Below are 21,517 nucleotides of genomic sequence, written 5' to 3'. Positions count from 1 at the left end.
GAGCCCTCACTGTGCCCTGGGTCTCAGAACCTCATGCCAACTCCAGTCACAGGCAACCTGCCTCAGGTGGCCCTGCTGGCAGGTGGCAGCAGAAAGCTTGAAATCCAGACTCCTGGCCCCAGCATCTGAGTTCCTTCCTAAGTTCTGGGCTGGGCCCACCTATCAAGACACACCTGGAACCTGCTCACGTCTGTTGCAGTGCATCTGTGACACCTTCACCTGCAGACACCCACAGAAATGTGCCGAGAATCCTAGAGCCTGAGAAAGTGACTTTTTCTCCATCTACAAGCCTGAGGAGCTGGCCAGAGCAGCCTGGGCCTCTGTGAAAACAAGTCTGCCTGCCAAGGCACCTGGAGCTCCAGTCAGGGGTGCGTAATGGAGGGAGGGAAGGCCAGGACAGACAGGAGGGGACATGCAGTGCGGGCCACACACGGCTCCCACTGAGTTGGCTGGTACCCACTGGACACATGGTCAGTCCTCCCATGGGCAGGGACATGGTTTCAGTTTTATACTGGGAGTTCGGACGAGAAGCAGCAACTGAGGCAGCCAACCACCACGCAGAAGTGCCCACCCCTGCAGGTCTCCCAGCCACATCTGGAGAGGAGACAGGTACAGGGCATGAAAGAATAACAGGAAAAGACCGTAGGAAGTGGGGGTGCAGCTCAGTGGTAGAGCACTTGCCGAGCACGCACCAGGCCTTGGGTTTGATCCCAGCACTGCAGAGGAAGAAAAGGAAAAAAGTATCTGTGAGAGCACAGACATGGTCACCTGTGGATCCCAGCACTGGAGAACTTGGGGATGGTTTTCCTGGGGTCTGAGTTATTCAATCATTTAGCAAATATCTCAGCGCTCAGCATGTGCCGGGGCCTTTGATCCCACGGAGCTTCAGAGGCTCCATTCACATGAAGATCTCTGACCCACCAAAGAGAGAGGCATCAATAGTCTACCAATCTTTGGATTCTTTCCACACAGGAGAAAAAGGCACTTGAAGGAACATTTCTATTAATATAATTAGCAAATGAACCAAAGCTATTAAATACTTGATGTTTGCTTTTTTTTTTTTTTAAGTTAAGTTACTAAGTGAATTTATTCATCCGTCAAATAGAAAAGCCAACTGGAAAAACCTGTCCCTCAGTAACACATTAGCCAAAGGAAGTGAGTGATCCCCGCTCTCTCATTGAAATCCCCCTTTCTGGGCCGACCTGCTGTTCACACGTGTTAAACATTAATTACGACTGTTACTCATTACACAGCAAAAAGCTCTGGGTACAAACACAATTGTTAATTTCCTCACAGGCCCAAGGCATTCTGGGAAGTTGTGCGGGGGACAGGAAATGTCCTGGGAACTGAGGGAGCCAGTTGTGAGGGGGAGAAGGCCTGTGGCTGGTACGACAGGTAGCATGGCCAGGTCTGATTCCCCAGTGAGTCCTCTGCAGAGGCCGGGCCTGTTTATTCTGAGCACCAGAGGGTGAGTCACCGGGCTTGGTGGGAACAGCCAGTCTGGAGCAGAGCCCGCCGCCCACAACATCAGCCTTACCAACTTCAGAGCATTCACGCTTCTGGGGGACAGTGATAAGCCAGGTCAAATTCGAGCAAGCGGGTGCTTCTGCCTCAGCAACAACCCACACTCATCTCTATGCAGCTGTGGAGAGGGCAAGCACTCTGGTCAGACTGACCCAAGTTCGCTGCTGTGTGCTGTGGGTAAGCCGCTCACCCTCTCTGAGCCTTGGCACTGCCCTCAGTGAACAAACACTCGCCTGGTGGGACTTCCTAGGGTTAACCTATGCCAGCTTCGTATTTGGTGTTCAGTAAGTGTTGGCTTCCTATTCTCCCTTCTCTTACCCCTTACCTTAACGGGGTTATTTTAAATCAGCCAACTGAGCTGGCTCAGAGATGACTCACAACTGTGGGCAACAGACATACTGGGATCTTACTTTCCCTTTCTCTGCCCTTTCAGCCTCACTTGAAGAGGCTGGGGAGGAGGGAGGCTGCTGTGTACCACAGCAGCAGCAGCACCCCGTGAGCTCACAGTGACAGGTACTTCCCAGTGCCAGGCTACGTGGGGGAGGAGCTTTGCCGATGAGGCCTCTGTGGCTGCTGAGTGCCTCTTTATATAGTGCTGTTTTTCTATCAAGTAAAATTTTATTTAACATAGCAAGCCTTCCCCTGAACACCAGTAACAATTCTTAGGTGCCATTCTTCAGGGATCACAATGTCTTTTCCTCCAGATCTTTCCCCTTGGATCACCGTAGAGACCCAGTGTGACAAGAGCTGTGACTATCCCCATTTTACAGACTGGGAAGCTAAGGCTCGGGGCGACGGCATGACCTGAGACCCTGAAGCGGGTGAGTGGCGGAGCTGGTGTGTGAACCTGGGATCGTCTGCCTCCTCCCCCCTTGGCACTGACGTGCGGGACACGCTGTCCTAAACTTTCTAGAGCAGAGAAGCCTGCCAAGGAGCTCACAGGGAAGACAGATAAGCACCCATCACAACTATGCGGAGCAAAATACTTCTGTTTGAGTCATATGTCTGCCTTCCACTTCTGCCGGGAGGCACATCTGTCGCTGGCTGAACCCAGCACAGTCTGAAAAAGTCACTTCAAGGGAGACGAATCTTCAGATAGTGATTCACAAATGAAAATAACTTTGTTTCTCAAAAAGGCCTCTGGTTGCTCCTCACATGCTCCCCTGCTGTCTAGCTCCATGATCAAGAGCTCTGATTATTTACTCCTCAGACTTGACTCGACTGCACATTACAACAGATGTGGCTGTCAGGTCGACTCACTGGGTTAAAAGAAAACTGATGGACCCCCCATGGATGGCCTGACTGGCTCTGGTTTCTGGCACCTCCCTTCCTCTCGGCCTCAGTTTCCCCAGAGGGACAAGGGGAGTGGGACTCTATGGTACAGGTCCCTCCCTGTGCTAAGAAGTGGCAGTGGGAGGCCACCTTGTGGGATGGTGCCGGGCACTTCTATGCAGGTAGGAGCCCCCAGAACCTGTTCTCCTGATGGTCCTCCACTGGAGCTGTTTCAATATAGGGGGTCCCACCAGAGATGTGGGAGGAGCTGGTGCAAGGGAGATGAAAGTCTGGGACCTTCCCTGTGGTTGTGGGAGGGTATGGGCACCAATTATTGTATGCTGCATCTATGATGGCTTCATGGAGATGTCACCAGGGCTCTGGAGTTGGACCTGGCAGGCTGAGTCCCTGGCTCCTCCCCTTACCAACTGTGGGCCCCTGGGGCGAGTCATGGCTTCTCCGTGGACCTTAGCTTTGGATCTTAGTTCCTCTCTCTGTACAAGGAGAAGACCAAGCTGCAGGAGGGTGGTCATGAGGGTTAAAGGAGACGATGCACACAGAAGGTGCTCAGTGGTGCTGGCGATTATGCTCCTGATGGAACACCACTCTGCAAGCCAAGACCCCTTCAGTGGGGATGCCAGGTTCACTCTGCAACAAGGGAGTCGAGGCCCCCAGGACAGGTTCAATCCCTATCCTCGAACTGGCGCATCAGAAGTGAAGATGCCAACCTGTGCCTGACCCAGGTCTGCCTCTGCACCCCCAATGCTTGGCCCCAGCTGTGGGTCCCTCCCAGTGTGGCCGCCTTCTGTGCAGGCTCCCTGTTCACCTTGCAAGGTGTGCCACAAAGCACAGGGCCAGTCAGACCACCCCCAACAGGGTGACATCACCACAGGCTCCTCATCCCCTTCCCTGTGCTGGGAAGGGGCTTTGTGTGGGCTCAGAACTGCATCTGGAGGAGGGGGACGGGGCAGGAGGCCATTTCTAGACCTTCCCATCAGTCTCATAATTCGTTCCTGTAAGACTCTGGCTGGAGTTGGGGTGCTCACAGCAGGCCACGAGCGGAGGCCAGGTGGCTGGGGAAGGCAGCTGTCTCGGCGGGTGGAAGGGGCTGACCCGCTGGATGGAAGCCACATTACTTCTCTGTGGAGGGTGGGGCTGAGCTCTTGGGGAACCTGACCGTCTGTTCTGGGGGCTGGGACCCCACGTGGCAGGTTGATCAGGGGCTGGCCAAGGACACCATCAGCGTTCTGAGGGAGAGAGCAGGTGAGGAGCACCAGGGCTCTCTAGGGAGATTGTGGTGGGTGTCACCTACCATCTCCCAAATCCTTAGTGAAATGTGGGCCACAGAACTCTGAGAGAAGGGAAGAATTTCATTCCCAAGAAGAGGGGACCACCCAAGCTCCAGGAGCGCTGTGCTCACCCCTGGGGGGCGATGACCCCCCATGGCCGCAGTCCCTAGCTGGCTTCCACAAGTGCTAGTGTGGAGACCTGGCCAGCAGGGCTGCCTCTGTGAGGAACGTCAAGCATCCCTTCGAGCAGGGCAGCGTTCTGAGAAGCTGAAAGAACCTCTGCCTTCCAGACAGGACAGAGATTCTGATGCCCCTGCCTCCCTCTCACAGCACGCTGGGCCTGATGGACTGGGGTGCACGTAGCCCTGCAGCTGCTCGCAGGCCAGTGGCCCACAACAGCTTCTGCTGCGTATCCCCCAGTGACAGGAGGCTCAGTGTACCCATGCAGGTCATTTGCAGGGGTCCTAAACTCCCGTCTCCCCCTTGGTGGGCCCAAAGGGTCCCACATGCTCTGCATCCTCAGGGAATTTGAAAACAATACTGGGTCCAGGTTTCCTTATTCAGGTAGACAGGCAGAATCGGAACATGGGATGTGAAAAGAGAAGGACACGATTTTGCCCAGCAATCTTCACCCTACACAGCTGCTCCTTAGCAATGGACCCTGCACCCCAGGCTGCCAGGACCCATCAGAGAGAGCTCCTGACAGCAGAGAGAAACTGGGATAAGGACAGGACCCAGCCAAGTGCTGCCTTCCTCCCCCGCCACACCAGTGGCTGAAGCATGAGTGTGTTCCTGCTGGGACACTCACACTCACACACACATGCACACCTGCCGCACTGACTCAGGTGGGGACTCTGCCCTTCATTCCTGAGCAGCCACACTCCAGGTCAACAAATGGGGCTGTGATGACGTTTCAGCAATCCAACCAAACTGCTTCAGTGCACCACAGGTACCTGGAAAGGGGCCTGTCCACCTCTCACCCACTCTGACTTGGGGATAGGGAAACAGTGACAAAAGGCCAGTGTTCATAGCATCCTCCAGCCCTGGAGGGACCCAGCCTCCTCCTTCTACACCTCAGGAGTCAGAGCTGAGCCAAGGTTGCTTGGGACAAGCACAACTGGCAACTGCTCCGGAGAGGAACACAAGGTGAAAGACTCGATGAGACACACGGGGTGTGATGCTGCACCTGTCTTCTATTAGCAGCCTGATAGACACCTGAAGCAGTGACTCAGTGACGTAAAACCAAGGCTAGAATGGATGCTTGTGGACTTAGAGACGGATTCTGGGAGTTCTATCTGAAGCCTCTCGTCCTTTGTGAACGATCAAATGTACAGAAGTTCCAAAGCCACCTCGGGACATGAGTGGGCAGGTTCTGGCCCCCTGAGACCTGATGTCTTATATGGAAAGTACTTCTCCCTGAATGAATATACAAATCACCTGGAATACTGCAAAACAGACTGTGACTCCATAGGGCCGGGTGGTACCCAAGACGCCATATTTCTACTCTGCTCCCAGGTGATGCCAACGTTCCGGGGATCACGCTCTTGACCAGCAACATGCCAGATTCGACTGGAGTCTCAACGGTAGCAGTCAAGTGACCTGCAGATGGCCCATCCGGGACAAACCCAGACCCCATGCCTGCTATCTCATGCTAGGGGTCCACGGTGTCTAGGAGAGTAGCTACCTGAGCCCTTTCAGCCCCTAATCAAATTGGTATTTGCAAAGAGCAAACTCCTGGATGATACAAACTCCTCCCACCCCTGAGAAGCACAGCCCCTTCTCAGCCACAGAACTTAGGGGACAGTTCTTAGATTCTAGTGAGTCAAGAGGAGACGGGGCAGAGGAGAGATGTGGGGTAATGAAGAATCATAAGCCACGGGACTACTTTTGACTTTGGCTCTCAGTTAGGTGCTGGGGATACAGAAAGAACATGAGACAGGCTGTCCTCTTGCAGCCACAGCTAGCAGGTGAGATCAACACCCACAGAAATAACCCTGTGACAATGTGGGAAACGCTCCATCAGTGACAGGGCTGGAAGACTCCATGGGCCCCAGAGAGGCTGGAAGGACAACATGGGACACATGGCAGGCACCAGGAGAGCTCGCAGAGACAGTGCTATGGGACTGGGCCTCAGAGGAGGCACGGGGTCTTCCAGACAGGATAAGACTAGGAAGGGTATTTCAGGTGTAAAAGTGGGTTGTGCACGGGCATGCTATGTCCTGGGAAAGGAGAGTAGCTCATGCTGCAACAGGCAGAACATCAACTGAGGGGCCAGAGCAGGCACTGTGCTCATTACCAGGGGACAGAAAAGGAAGTAGGGTCTAGCTGTGTACAGATAAGGAGATTTAAGGCAAAGTCAATTTAAAACAAAACTCCCCCTTCATGACCTTCAGTGTGGTAAGAATTAAATGAGTTACTCGGTGTCTCTCTTTTTACATGCATAATTCTTAGATGCAAACAAATGTCTTGGCATCTGGCTTTCATTTCTTAATATTAGACAAAGGCATTTTCCTAGGTGGTTAACATCACTTATTAGTGGTCACACAATATTCCATCACATAGGTGCATAAAAATCCACTTAGCCAATCCCTGGTGCTTGACATGGCAGTTGTTCCCAATTTTTCACGATTATAAACAATATCCTTTCTGAATTCAACTTTGGCATAGATTCTCAGGAATCAGAATCAAAGGGTGTGAGTCAATCAAAAGTTTATGACTTGTGACATGTGGCCAGATACTCAGACTCTGGGAAACCAGCCTTGGAGGAGGCACCTGAGTGGCTCAAAGGGTTTTTGGCCAGAGTAGAGGGGACTGGCTCAGCTCTGAGGCTGGGATGTGGTTGCCCATGTTCTGAGCAGGCTCATGCTGGGATGGAGATGCAGCAGCCCTGTAAGCCATGCAGGTCTGTGTCAGCCAGGAGTGACTGAATGGGAGAACTGGGCTCCATCAGCCCTGGGAGAAGCTATTCTGCAAATACTGAGCTCTACCACCAGTCCCAAGACAGGATCAGACCGCAGGAGCATCAGGACTGTCTCTTAAGATGGAGAGACTGGAATCTAGATCCTGGGCACCAGACCCTGACCTTCTCCATGGGACCTACATCATCTTTGAAGGACACTTGGTACTAGGAAAAAAGACAGCCCAACTGGATTGTCAGACAATGTTCCCACATTTTTCTGTGGCAGGCTGGGACCCTGCGCATCCCTTCACCTTTGGGGCCCAGCAGCTACCTCCTGAGCAGACCCCAGGTGCTTACCTGCCAGGGCTGGGATGGTGACCCGGTTCCATTCCCACGGCTGGTCGTACTCGTCGGCAGGCCTGTCATCATCCTGGGGCAGCTTGCTCTCGCGCAGTCGGGGGCTGACCGTGCTCTCTGAGTCCGAGTCCACACTTTGGCCTTCGGGTTCATAAGGGGTGTCATATAACTGGATGCCTTTGTGCTGAGACCGGACACTTTCCTGCCTCTGGAATTCTGCAGACAAAAAGGAAGGAAGCAGAGGTGTAATGGCTGCACGCGGGGAATTTGGGATCCCTGCCAGGGACTACCCCTGGGTCCAGAGTGGCTGGCCAGGGAGGTGAGGACAGCACAGGAACAGCTCCTTTCTGTTTCCTGCAGCCTAGGCGCAGGGCAGGCAGCATCTCTGCTCTCCCTGGGGGTGGGTGGGGGAGTTGCTCACAAAGATCACAGGTTCTTGGGTGGACCTCAGGACAGCCCTGGACACCAGGTGCAGGTGTATTCTGACACTGCCCAGCCCTCTTGCTCGACAGCCATGTGGGGACACTCCCCACCGGAGCAGTTCACCCCCCTCACTAGACCTTCAAGTCACACTGAACAATGAGAAGATTTGGGTTAAATGATCCTCAAGTTCCCGCGTAGCTCACAGATTCAGGTAAAAGAACCAACAAGCAAACTATTTCCCTGAGATGACCCAGGGCCACCATCTTCTGCCTACGACACCCTTCCTTACAGTTCTGGTCTCCCCCCCAGAGCCTGCACACCTCCACCCAGGCTGAACACCCCTGGGAATTTCAGAGATGCTTGGTTTCACTTCCGAATGAGGAACAGGAGCTTGTGATCTTCAGGAGAAGGTGTGAAAGCCTGGTCCAGGGTGGGCTGAGGGCTGACTGTCCATCTAGTTGAGAGCCCAGATGGGGGCCATGCATATCAGCTGGGTATTTATTTATACCAGGAGAGGCAGGAGCAGCTGGAAGGACGGATGCTAGGATATGCACTCCAGGGGCCCCCAGGTCAAACAGGGAACCTGAGTTTCTTGATCTTGAATACCCACTGTGTGCAGGGTCCATGCTGGGGACCTGGGGAGGGTTCACTGCCAAGGCTGTGCCTGAGAAACCCAAATTTCCAGGGGACAGCATGTGCCTAAATCACCGTGATACTCGGGGGCAAAGGGATCGCAGTGTGGGACCTGAGAGGGGGATGGCAGGACAAAGGAGAGATGGCAGATGACAGCTCTGACAGGTGGAAACAGGAGAGGGAGGGCCTTCCCTGTGGCAGGAACAGGTGGCCAAGGCAATGGGATGGAGAGCATGCTCACTGCCTACCTTGGCTTCTTATCCAATGAGATGGATATGGCAAGTGACCATTTTAGTCGTTAAGTATGCAGCTCAGCATCATTAAGTAGGTCCACACTGTTGGACAGCCATTCCATCATCTGTCTCTAGAACTTTCTCATCTTCCCAAGCTGAAACTCTGTGCCCGGTAAACCATGACTGCCCCACCTCTGCTCTCCCCATTCCCTGTCAACCCCCAGGTCTCCATGGCTCTGACTACTCCAGGAACAGCCATCAAGTGAAATCATTCAGCATTTGTCCTGTGACAGGCTGAGCAATGTTTCATCAGACGACTCTTCACTGTCTGCTCTGATGTCCCAGGTACAAGGTGGGGAGACGGGGTGAGGGTCCTAGAATGAGCTCTTTAAAGGACTCTGAAGCAATCTCCAAACCAGAGCTCCATGGCCTAAAGATACAACAGAAGAACCAGGGGTAACAGGCCTCTAAGAGAAGCCCATGAAATTGGGATGATGGCAGCCAGCTGCTTTCGGGCTGGGCTTTCTGGTCCAAGGCCACCTCAAAGGGACAATAAAAAAACCTTCTCCCACCCCACACATATGCCCTGATGAAACAGGAGCCAATGATGTCGTGTGGTGTTTGCGTTCATGAACTTTACCCTGGTATTTCTCAAACAGTCACATACCAACTTTTGCTGCTCGAGGACCATGTGGGTTATTATTTACCACTTTTATTTATGTATGTTGTTAAGTAAATAAATTCACTTCAGAAGACTCTTTATCACATAAGCCATTATCCTTTGCCAAAAATAGATGCTAAGCATACAAAGAATGAATGAGAACAGAACCAGCTACTGGGTAGCCGCTGTCTGCTGTGAGAGCCTGGGGCTTGCTTTCTCTCTGCTGAAAAGGGGGATTTGCAAGTGTCAGAGGGCTGGTAGGAAGATGCTCTGTGGAAAACAATCATTTCTTCTCTCTAAAAAAGGAGAAAACAAACAGGAAAAATCTGCTGTTTCTCAGGCCACTTAAAATCATGTCTCCTCTGAGAAGATGTTCCATACTTTGCAAAGCATGTTTTTGTGTGTGTGTGTGCTGGGAATTGAACCCAGGGTTAGTTAAACACTGAACTAACCACGCATCTCCATCCCTTCTTATCTTTTACTTTGAGACAAGGTCTCACTAAATTGTCCAGGGCCTCACTAGGTTGCTGAGGCTAGCCATGAATCTGCAATCCTCCTGCCTCAGCCTCCCGAGTTGCTTGGATTACAGGGGTACACCACTGTGCCTGGCTAAAACATGTTTTTTTTTTTTTGGGGGGGGTACTGGGGATTAAACTCAGGGGTCCTCGACCACTGAGCCATATCCTAAACCCTATTTTGTATTGTATTTAGAGACAGAGTCTCACCAAGTTGCTTGGCGCCTTGCCATTGCTGAGGCTGGCTTTGAACTTGTGATTCTCTTGTCTTAGCCTCCTGGGCCACTGGGATTACAGGAGTGTGTCATCATGCCTGGCTAAAACATGGTTTTTATTGTGTCCTACAAATAAACAGGGATCATTTATTAGTTTTGAGCATGATGTCCACCCCCACCCCGTTTTTTATTTTATTTTTTTACAGAGGGAGAAAGAGAAAGGAAGAGCTATAAAATGGTAGTACTATGTCACTTTAAAGTGAGGATCAACTGTAAAGTACCGTAGACGACTTTGTAAATCACTCATCTACCAAACTACTTGATCTTCTACTTAATACTTTGGAGGGCTCCTTGTCCTCTGCAGTATTCTCCTCCTGTTCTGAGAGGTGAAGTCTAGCCTCCTGCTGGAGGATTCAAGGCTGAGGACCCTCGGGCTGGGAATACTGGGGGTGCAGATGATAAGGGGCTGAGCTGGGAAAACCACCTTCCTCTTTACTTTCCACAGGCAGAAACAGCAAACATTTGGAACACTATCATTTACAAAGCACTTCTCATGTGCATTGCCATTCAATCCAAGGGCACCATACAGCAGTGAAGGTGCACTTCTGTTAGAAGCCTTTGCTGGATCCCTCCCAGGGCCTGACTCCAGGTCCAGGTGCTCTGTGCATGTAGATGGAGAACTGATGGGCAGACACCACCTTTTTGTGTGCTGGGGATTGAACCCACAGCCTTGTGCATGTGAGCCAAGCACTCTTCCAACTGAGCTCTAACCTCAGCCCAAGACACCACTTTTTACCCCTAAATTCTAGTTAATTTACAAAAGTCCCTGTTGCCAGTGACAAAGAACCTGGAGGAAAATGCCAGACGCATGCAGTTCGGCATTACATAATATTCAGAAGAGGCGATATTCTACGTAAATATCAACCTAAAAGGAAAGCATGTGCTGCGAACAGATTAGCTATTAAATCAGAGGGACTTGTGCTACACCTCTCATGCAGGATTTACGGTTCTGGAAGCATCTGCGCCTCACCAAAGCTGGGTTTGTAATGGCATGCAGTTAAGACAGGGGATGTTATAATGGCAATCATTAAAACAAGCCTCCTCCTGTATTACATGGTGAATTCAAATTTTCATTAAGGACCCAACAATAGGGAACAGTTAAGTAAATTATGGCACGTTAACTGGATGGAATATTAAGTAGTCATTAAAATGATAAATTGGAAGATAATGTAGCTACATGGGAAGACGTGCATGAAATTATGCTAAACTAAAAAGTAAAATACAAAATTGTTTATGTGTGAGGGCAAAAGTATGTAACGTGAGCTTTCTAAACAAGTCCTGGGCAATGTGAACAATGCCCCAAAGGGAATTCTGTTCCTTGCTTAGGAATTGCTCAAAAGCAGCACGGCACATTTTGCTCATAATATCCAAACTCTGGTGACAGCAATGTCGTTAAGTACAGACACACACGAATAAAGAGCTGAAAACCCGATACAGGAAGGTAAACAGCTACTGTGCAGGGAAGGGATTATTGCATAATTATTTTTGAAAGCTGTAAATAATGAATAAAGATGCTACAAAGGAAAAAAATGTAATTAAGACAGAAAGTAAATGTGATGTTAAGCAGGCTGGGTCTCCAGGAGCTGTTTTTGTCTTGGAAGCAGCAGTCTTTCCCTGGGAAAAGGCTCACTCGGGGAGTAGCTTCTCCTCTGGAGAGGCTGGCCAAGAGCCCTGTGAGGCAAGAGCCACCTTGTGGGACAGGCCAGCTCACCACACATTGCTGTCTCCTGCCTAGTGACCAGGCCTGTCCACCTTGTTAGCCAGATCCCTCTGGGACGGTCCCAAGGCTGATGTAATAGGGGAGCTAGTGACCATATGTTGTAAGTCACGAGTTATCTGGATATGGCCATCTACACATTTGTGGAAAATGACCTTTTATACTGGATGGCAGGCAGTGATTTCATGCCTCTTAGGCAGCGAGCAGAAACATTAAATTGACAGGGTGGGGATTTCTGTTGACCTCTGGAGTAGAAAGGTTTTCAAGTGGAACGAAACATGGAGAAAAAAAATGGAAAAGAAGGCACTTTCTTCAGTATCAGAAAATGTTAGAACTGGAGGGAGCAAAAGAACTGGCCTGGGAATATTTACCAGGAGGGCTGGTGGCCGTGGAGAAGACAAGGGCCGGGAAGAGAGCAGGCGGGGGGCTGGGGGGGGGAGCTGGGACCAGCTTGGCTTGGATGAGCAGCCTCTTGAGTGGATGTGACAGGATTTAGAGACTCCCCACTCCACAAGCAACAAGCTATACTAACTGCACATACCCTCTGTTCCACACATGCACGGACGGCCTTCTCCGTGGTCAGTGCCCCCCCACCAGACTGGTAATGCCAGTTTGTTACAATGGACGCATCAATATTACCCCAGTCTCTAGTTTGCATTAGGGTGTACTCTTGGTGCTGCACATTCTATGGGCAAATGCATAATGCATGACATGTATTGTCACATGAAGCATTTATAAGGTGTTCTGCCCAGTTGTTGCTCTCTCCTCCCTAACCCCTGGCTACCCACTGATCTTTTTACCATCTCCATAGTTTAGCCTTTTCCAGGATGTCACACAGGTGGAACCACAGTATGTAGCCTTTTCAGACTGGCTTCTTTCTCTAAGTGATATACATTTTAGTTTTGATAGCTCTAGGGATTGAACTCAGGGGCACTCAAACACTGAGCCACTATTTTATATTTTATTTAGAGATAGGGTCTCACTGAGTTGCTCAGCACCTCACTTTTGCTAGCTGGATTTGAACTCATGATCTTCTCGTCTCGGCCTCTTCAGCTGCTAGGATTACAGGCATGCACCACCACACCTGGCTCTCATTATTTTTTTTTTTAACATTTCAATAATATTCCATTGTCTGGATGTACCGGAGTTTATTTGCCCATTCACCTAATCAAGGATCTCTTGGCTGTTTCCAAGTTTTGGCAATTACAAATAAAGTTACTGTAAAGTAGACATGAAATTTTCAACTTCTTTGGATAAGTACTGGGTAGGTCAATTACTAGCACATAAGAGTATGCTTATGTGCAAGTCTCTGGGTTCAGTGCCTAGGACCATTAAAAAGTATGTTTAGTTTGGTTTAAAAATTGCCAAACTGTCTTCTAACGTATTATTCTGTACTCCTGCCTGAATGAAAGTTTCTACTATATGCCTCCCTTTTTGCTTTGGCTGATAGGAAACTTGGATTTTGATGTAGAACCTCTGTAGCTATAATAACTTAGGACATGGGTAATAGATTTCGATTCCTATTCTCCTGGTCTTGTTACAGACATGCATTTCTCTTTTATTACAAACAAACTCTAACCTGCATTTCGAAAGTTGACGGGCACACATCTAAGTGAAAAGACACACAGTAGTACACACTTCAAGATAAATGTCTTTTATCAGCAAGAAGACTAGAAGAACATGAATCTTTTTTTTTTTTTTTTAACCTTTTTTTAACCAACTCTTTGGGAACAGAAAAAGCAAACATGGCTTCACTGTCTGGGAAGGTGAGGCGTGCCCATCTTGGTGCCCCTGGCCTTCTCCGGTGGCACATGCATCCACTGTACTCACAGGCAATCCTCTCTCCACTAAGTGGCTGGGGTTAGGTGGGGAGGCTGAGACCCTCAGTCAGAGAGGGCAGACACACCCAGGCTCCTTGATGAGAGCAGACTTGAATCTACAACCTCAAGAAGAGGCAGCTCTCGGCTGGGGGAGCCTGGGAAGGCTGCAGAGAATGTAGACACGAGGTCATGGTACTGTGGTACGGCAGAGAAATGGGCCCAGGCTGGAGGAAGACGGGGCTGAGGTTCAGGGGACCAGAAGCACGAGGTATACGTGGGTTGTTCAAGGGCTGGGGGTTTCTAGATGCCCAGTGGAAGACAAAGCTACGGCAGAGGAAGCAGGTTTCTGTGAGGCCTCAAATGCTGAGGGACAGCACCCCCGGAGACCAAAGAGACCTACCTGCCCCAGAGCCTCTGGGCGGGGTGGAGCTGGGTGGGGAGCAGACCGCACAGCTGGGAAGGAGCCTCACTGGAAATGACAGACGCTAGCCTGCAGGCCCCTCACCTCTAATTTTCCCGGCCAGGCTTGTCTGGGAATCTACGGCAGCTCCAGATCATAGAGTGGCAGAGCTCAGTGGGGATGTGTGGCCCTTGGAGGCCTGCATTCTCAGGCCCTGCCATCACTTCCGGCCTACGAAACCTCTACTCTGCCAGGGGTGGGCATGCCCGGCCATGTTACCAGCATCTCCACCCATCTACACAGAAGCACAGTCACAGTGGACCTGTGCCCAAGATGACAAGGTTGTGAGCAGATGAGACACAGAGTCCTGGCCAGGGCAGGAAGGGCTGCATTACTGGACCAGGGCTGCCCCACACTGACCACCTAGAGGGAGGCAGGGCCTGGGTCCAGGAGCTAACAGGTCAACAGCACAGGGCCGGGGACTGACAACACTGATCCAGCACACTGCTTGGCCTGTATCTTGGCTCCAGCCCCTGCCTAACTCGGAGCAAGTTGCCTCAGTTTCCTCATCTCTCGGGGGATGACAACTACACCCATCTCAGAGAGATGCTATGGAGGATTAAATACATAGGCCAAATGATTAGAATAGAGCTTGGGGCAAAGAAAGTGCTCTGTGAATGTCATTATTCCAAACACCACTATTGGGGACTTCCTTGGAGCCTCATCTCCCAGAGCTTCAGATGCCTGCTTACGGGAACCTGACAGCCAACCCTGAGTTGGAAATGGAAAGCGCTGGACACCGACCTCTAAGCCTATTTGCATTTCTGGGTCTATAACTTCTGCTTTCAGCTGTTGCATTGGCCATCTGACACCCCCGCATGGGAGTCAATGTGAAACATACAGGGGTGGGGGTGGGGGTCTTGGTTTAATCCAGTCATCACATTTTATAGATGGGGAAACTGAGGCCTAGGGAAGGAAGAAGGTGGCTGGGTAGAGGCCCCAAAGACCCCTCATGCCTGGACCAGGGCTTTTTCTGCCTCTTCCACACTTCCTGACATCTCTTTCATCAGCTTGTCTTGTTTTAACCTCCAGGAGGCAGGGTGTCTATTTCAGGCAGATCTCTGAGCTGTTAAAAAGCACACCCGGCACCTCAGGCCGAGTGATGAGCTCCACGGGAGTGGCAGGCGGTTGCTCCTAATTAGACATGGGCCCAAACCCAGCCTAGTGCCGGGGTACCACATCAAAGGGGAGTCAGAAGCTTTTTCCCATCTGCACGGTTCAAACATCTGTTAGAGAAAGACCCTCCCCCTAACGGGGGTGCTTCAACAGGCAGCTGAGCTCAGGTGTCCCTTGGAGGCTGCGGGTGGGCAGCACAGGGACGGCAGGAGTCCTTTGGGGTGGACGCTGCAGGCCATCAAGGGCAGGGCAGCTCAGAGACCAGGCTTGGAGACAACCCAGCCCTCACACATGCAGAAGGCCCCACCTCCTCCTCTATCTGGTCTGGTTTCCGGAGCTGTCTAGAAGCCAGAAGACTAATTAGACTTCTTTTGCCATCTCTTCTCCAGGCATGCACAGAAACACCCCAGGCAGCAGAGGGTGAGCTCTGTGGAAGCAGAGGTGTGGAACAAGAAGAGTGGGCCCCAGGCAGCGGCCCAGGGCCTGTTGCTACTGGCCAACCTGCCCTGCTTGCTCTTATGTGCTCAGCCTGAGGGCGAGGGAAAGGCCCGGGTCTGGAGTAGGAAGCTTGGTTTACTCCCATCCCTTGGCCATCTGTACAGGGACAGAGTCTTCTCACGAGCCCCTCTGGCCTTGAGTACCAGAGGGTAGACAAAGACCTCGCATCTGATGACAAATGTGCTTTCATCAGGATTTGAAAGGCCACTTGGGCCTCGGCCCAGAGCTCACGGGCTCTCGGTGACATTACCTCTGTGTCCTATCCCAGCCCATCACTCTGCATCTTCCAGCGACTGCCTTCACGTGCAGAGGATTCTGGGCAGCTGCAGGCCCAGCAGCTGGTGCCGTCCCCGGCGAAGACTCACTGAGGCGGGGTCACTGTTCCAGGAACCCAGGGAAGTGAGTGACTGGGTCTCCCTTTAAGGAGTCGATTTCTTAGGAGATGCCATTTTGATTCCAGGTTGACTGCAAGACCTAACTTCACGGGCAAGTGGGGAGTCTGCCTGCTTTTCTTCCTCACTCACAGAGCCCCAACTGTGTGCTACACTGGGCTCCTAGCCAGATGCTGAGTGCCAGCCCAGTGTCTGGTGAAGCTGGGGGTCCTCAGTGAACGCTGGTGTGGCAGGAGAACCAGGATGCCACCATCCATAAACAATGAGTTAATAATGGTTACCAGTCACTAAGCACCTGCTTGTGTCCCAGGCACCATCCTGGGTATTGGGAGTAAAGTACTGCTCATTCTCAAGACACACAGAGGCAGGAGTAGATTAAGCATCCCTGAAAAATCAAATTGTAAAACTCTTTGAGCATCTATAGGGTGCCACAAATGGGAAATTCTACACTTGACATCATGTAACTGGTCGTGGTCAAAATGCAGGCATACTAAAAACACTGCACAATTATCTTCAGGCAAAGGGTATGGGGTGTACATGAAGCATAAGTCATTTTCATATTTAGACTTGAGTCCCAGCCCCAAGAAACACTAACACCGTGCAGGTACTCATTATATTAAGTGCAAATACCCAAGTCCAAAAAAATCCCCAAATCCAAAAATGCTTCTGTTGCAAGCATTTTTGAATTCTTGACTGTATTATTTCCCATGCAGAAACTGAGGCTCAGACAAATGAGGCTCAGCTGGAAATAATCCAGTTCTGACTGTTGTAAACACCTTAAAAGTGGTACGTGCATTGGCAGCCGGGTGGAGGTAAAAAAATAACCCAGTTCCTAGAGTTTGGAAAAATTTCAGGAAGGTGGTAGCATTTCAGAGTCTTAGGTCCTTGTGTAAGAAGAGCCCTCGAGGATCAGGGAAACAGAGGGACTGCCTACTATCACAAACAGAGAAGGACAAGCCCAGAAGGACATAATCAAGAAGAGTAGGAAGGCTTGGGTAGTTGAAAATGAGGTCACCAGGACAAAGGGCAAACGAGGAAGGGCAAGCACGAGCAAAGCGGTGGAGAGAGGAAAGCCAGAGGATTATCAGATAGAACCCAACAGCCTGTGCTGCCTTCAGCCTGGTGCTCATCATTGGGAACGGGATGTGGTGACCAGAATGGATGGAGCTGGGCTAAGGAGAGTGTGGAAGTCACAGGAGGGATGCTACTTTAAAAGGCAGGAAATTGGAAAAGGGGGGCCAGGAGCCTTAATCAGGTCTTTAATGCAAACCCTTATAGTGGATTACAATTCCCCAAGTGGGCAGGACACGCAGGGGTGCGTGTGGTACTCAGTTGTATATAATCCCAAGGTAGGACCCTCTGAAAAATTAGGGCTCCACCTTTTCAAGGGATGGAGAGAGGACATGCTCCTGTGAGCAACCCCCAGATGTGGAGATGCAGACATTCCCCCTGGGATGAGGGCCAGGGTCAGGCACCTAATCCTCAGAGGGTGGGTGACCCTGGACTCTTCATGCTGCAAAAAAGAGGCCAAGGAGGGGCTTCCAGACCTGTATCCAGCCTGAGTCTTCTGAGTGTTGACAAGTGGACCTGTGCAGAGGGCCAGCACCCCACAGATACAATCTTCCGGTCTGCTGGGCAAAGTGAGGTCTCAGCTTCCAGAGGGGCCTGGGGGCCGCTTTAATGTGATGAAGCCACAGGGTGACGGGCTTTCATGCCTGACCAGTCATAGCTAGGGGCTTTACTCCTTATGGAGCAGCTTCACCTACATGTTCTCAGGGAACCTTGGAGCAAACCTTGGAGGATCCACAATGTGAAGGCCCCTTGCCATCTGCCTGATAAAAGCCTGCAGCTTACACAAGAGGGGTGGGAAGAGTTGGGCCTCAATTACACAGCGGTGCCCACGTGCTAAGTGCATTCTTATTTAATTCTCCCGACAGTTCTATGAGGTACCACGTGGACTGCAAAATGAGCTGTGGACAAAGGCTGCCCAGCTCTGGAGACCATGCTCTTGGCCATGTGGCCCTCTACACCATCTTCCTAGCCCAAGTCAGTGCTCCCTCCACTCCACTAGGAACAAAAAGACACAAACTTGGTGCTCAGGTCAGTAAGGGAAGCAAACCCTGGAGGGCCCTGGTCCATCAAGCTGAGTGATGCCAGGCAAGCTATTTCCTGCCTCTGGCTGACAGTCTGCTTATCAAACTGGTAACTGGGGCCATCTTGGGGGTCCCTCCAGGCATCATTACAATCAGTCTGAAGGCAAGCAGAGAGCTGTCGATCAGGAGGTATTCAGCACATTCTAGATGCTGCACAGGGGCGGCCAAGACATGCTGCTGGTCCCAGTCTGGCTGGCACTAAGCCAGTGGTTAAACTGGTAGCAGGTGCAGGGGACCACTTCCCAGGGCAAAGCCAAGCATAATTCTTCACCTCACTTGTACCTGATGGCCCTGGTCACTTATATTAAAGCACCCTCACCACCTGTCATGTTTCCCAGCTATACAGGTCAACCCCACCTATATGCCTAGGGCTGGTCATGGGGTCACTGTCTCATACCGAGGGGGGTGATGTTGGCATCAAGCCCCCATGCTCAGAGCAGCTGCCCCAGCGGAAGCAACCTGCTGAGATCTGGCAAGTTCTCTGCCCAGCTTCCCTACCCTGGAACTTCTTCAAGGGAGCAACTAATCCCCCTAGGGACCCAGAGACAACTCAGCCTTCTGGACAGCAGCACTGAGGCTGCTGGCCCAGGACCAGCCTGGCTCTCCGCTCACCGGCTGTGTGACCTTGGCCAACTGCCTGCTCCACTGGGGCTCAGATCTCTCCCAGGTGAGGTAGAGGAGTTGAACCAGATGATCTCAGGGGCCTTTCTCACTCAGTCTGGTTCCATGAAGAGCAGGTATTCACAGAGGGCTTCCTGGTCCAAGTGCTGTGGCTCCATCTTTGGAAGGAGGCAGGAGGCATACAAGAGAGCACCTACCCTACCAGCACGGGGGTCGCTGGCCTCAGCATCCCAACCACCCTCAGCAAACCACTTCAAGACACGGTCATAATATGCAATGGGAACACTGCCCAGTGAGAAGCTCCACCCCACTCCCAGCTGTGCTTTCCCATCTGGGGTAGTTCATCTGTGTCAACTTGGCTGGCCTATGGGATGCCTAGATATTAGGATGACCGTTAGTCTATAAGAGTATTTTTGGATAGGATCAATATTGAAATTGGTGGAGTGAGCAGATTGCTGTGCCCCCACTGTGTGGGTAGGCCTTATCTAATCCATTGAAGGCCCTGCATAGAACAAAAAATGCCAGCCCTTCCCTGAGTAAAAGAGAATTCTGCTTGTCTGCCTTTAAATGGGGACATTGGCTTTCTTCCTGCCTTTGGACTTGAACTACACCACTGATTCTGATTCCATGCATCCAAATTTGGACTTGAAGTACACCACTGACTTTGCAGCTTGCCAACTCACCTGCAGATCTTGGGACTTGCCAGCCTCTGTCATCACGAGAGTCAATTCCTTAAAATAAATCTCGGTCTCTCTCTCTCTCCCCACTGGTCTGCTTCTCTAGAGAACTCCCATTAATACAAACTTCTGTGAAGTCCTTCACCACAAACCTAGCGTGTGGGCCTTGGAAGGGCTGCTTATCCGTTCCCTTCTTAGGAAACCCAGTTTCTGACAACAGCAGATCAACCCAGAGAGCTGGGTCTATAAGGAAACCCTTCTATCACCATCAGGGCAGACACACCACTTTACTTGATCCCAAAGAGCCAGGCAAACAGTCCAACAGAAGATTCTTGAGAAGGATATGCAATTCCACCTTCGAGACTTAAGCAAAGCCACTATGAGTCCAAGGATCTTAGTGGGGACCCACAGCTGACCCAGGAGGGACCATCTGTCAAGGTCCAACCCAAATCTAACCAAAAAAGACTAAAGGGCAGTGCTCTCTCTCCCAAAGAGTACTTCACAGTCCACGCGACCCTTTGCATTACGTGGTCCTTATAACCACTGGCTGCAGAAGGGTCCTCATAGGTAGCGATGGCATCCTCACTTAATAGCGGAAACGGGAACATCAGAATGAAGGGAACTTGCCAAAGTCACGGGGTAAGAAATCCGCACAGTTCCTGAGTAAGGAGTTTTACAATTCTTACCCTCCTGGCTTTTCCAACTCGACTGTCTTGTAGGTCACGGTGTCACAGCACCAAAAACCCTAAGGAGCGTTCTTTTATTTGTCTGTTTTACAGAATAGTGGGAAAAGGGAAGGTGAGTGGGGCATGCTACATGTAAGAACGGGGACCTGAGAAGCACCACCCTTCACAGTCCTCTCAAGGGGCTCTTTCCTACTGACAGCTGTTCCAGCCAACACCATCCACCCAGCACCCAGCACACCCAAGAATGGTGTGAAAAGAAGGACACACCTGGATGGAATGAAGAGCTTATACTGGAGCAATAAATAAATACACAGATACACGTACGGCCCCTCCTGAGGGCCCCGAAAAGGTGTCCTTCAGGTATTCAATGATACAAAAGGTGCCATCAGTTTCTAGAACATGAGAGCAAGCAGAGAGAGCCTACCTCTCTGCGATGGCAGCCTCTTCCAACTGGTGGCCTCCCAGGGACCTGACCTGAAACCCTGCTGCCCCAGAGCACCAAGTCCTATTTTCTGTTCAGTTAGGATCACAGGATACTGAGTCCCCACAGAATGCTAGAGGCAGTGCAGGGGCTCAAAGAGGAATCCAACACCTTCCCAGGCATCTGTCTCTCCCCCACCCCGGGGACCCTGAGACTCCTGTCACTTTCTGGCATTGTGCATGCTCAGTTCCACCCCCACCCCCAGTTCTAAGGGCGGAGTTCAAGTCTAATCCATCCTGACACACCCCCTGCCATTCCTAGCATAGAACCTGGCTCCACAGATGCTCTGCAAATACTGGCTGAAGGAACAACATAAACAAACAGCCTCTTGCACATTCTGAATTTAGCGCAGAAAAAATATTTTAAAAATATTTGTCTCTTCTAGGAAGAGAACCATACCCATAGATGGCTGGAGGGAATATAAACTGGAAATGGCCTTTTCAGAGGTAAAATTGGTAGATCTAACAAAAATTAAATACCGTATGGCCTGGAGTTCTGCTTCTAAAAATATCCAGACCCACATGCAGAAATAAATGCTCACGGATGTTCACTCTGAATAGGAGAAGGACCGAGCACACTGTGCTAGTCACACTGGAGAATCATTCAAAAGAAAGAATGCCCTCGGACAAGATCTGTGATGAACAGCGTTTAGGCAGAAAAGAATGATTTTTGTAAGCAGGTGGGAAAAGGGTTAAGAATACACAAATTATGAATGGTCCCGGTTTCTGGAGAGGGTTCCCGTTTTTTAGTCCCTGTATGTCTGTAGGCTGCATTTTCTTACCTAGAGCATGTAGGTTTTTCCCTTTTTAAAAAAT

General features: G+C 50.9%; 1 protein-coding gene and 1 long non-coding RNA gene across 6 annotated transcripts in view; one reads left to right on the top strand and one right to left on the bottom strand.

Moving 5' to 3' along the window:
• The window catches only part of Shb (SH2 domain containing adaptor protein B), a 130,540-nt gene that overhangs the window by 41,915 nt on the left and 67,108 nt on the right, over positions 1-21,517 (bottom strand). The window contains exon 3 of the mRNA XM_046457134.2: positions 7,342-7,557. Within this exon, the coding sequence (XP_046313090.1) occupies positions 7,342-7,557 (216 nt within the window). The remainder of the gene's footprint in view (positions 1-7,341; positions 7,558-21,517) is intronic.
• Positions 1,257-19,610, top strand: LOC124101260 (uncharacterized). Of its 5 annotated transcripts, none has more exons than XR_006854573.2 (3): positions 1,286-1,701; positions 2,229-8,975; positions 15,584-19,610. It is a non-coding gene; the product is annotated as an uncharacterized LOC124101260 (long non-coding RNA). The 5 variants fall into 5 exon arrangements; XR_006854574.2 differs by lacking the exon at positions 15,584-19,610 and having other exon boundaries at positions 1,287-1,701; positions 2,229-7,975; positions 8,074-9,388; XR_006854572.2 differs by lacking the exon at positions 15,584-19,610 and having other exon boundaries at positions 1,287-1,701; positions 2,229-8,174; positions 8,855-9,388.

This window comes from Marmota monax, unplaced genomic scaffold (assembly GCF_021218885.2).
Source record: "Marmota monax isolate L192 unplaced genomic scaffold, Marmota_monax_Labrador192_F-V1.1 WCK01_AAM20220418_F8-fsc00069, whole genome shotgun sequence".
Classification (NCBI taxonomy): domain Eukaryota; kingdom Metazoa; phylum Chordata; class Mammalia; order Rodentia; family Sciuridae; genus Marmota; species Marmota monax.
This window is presented reverse-complemented; position numbering and strand designations above follow the sequence as displayed.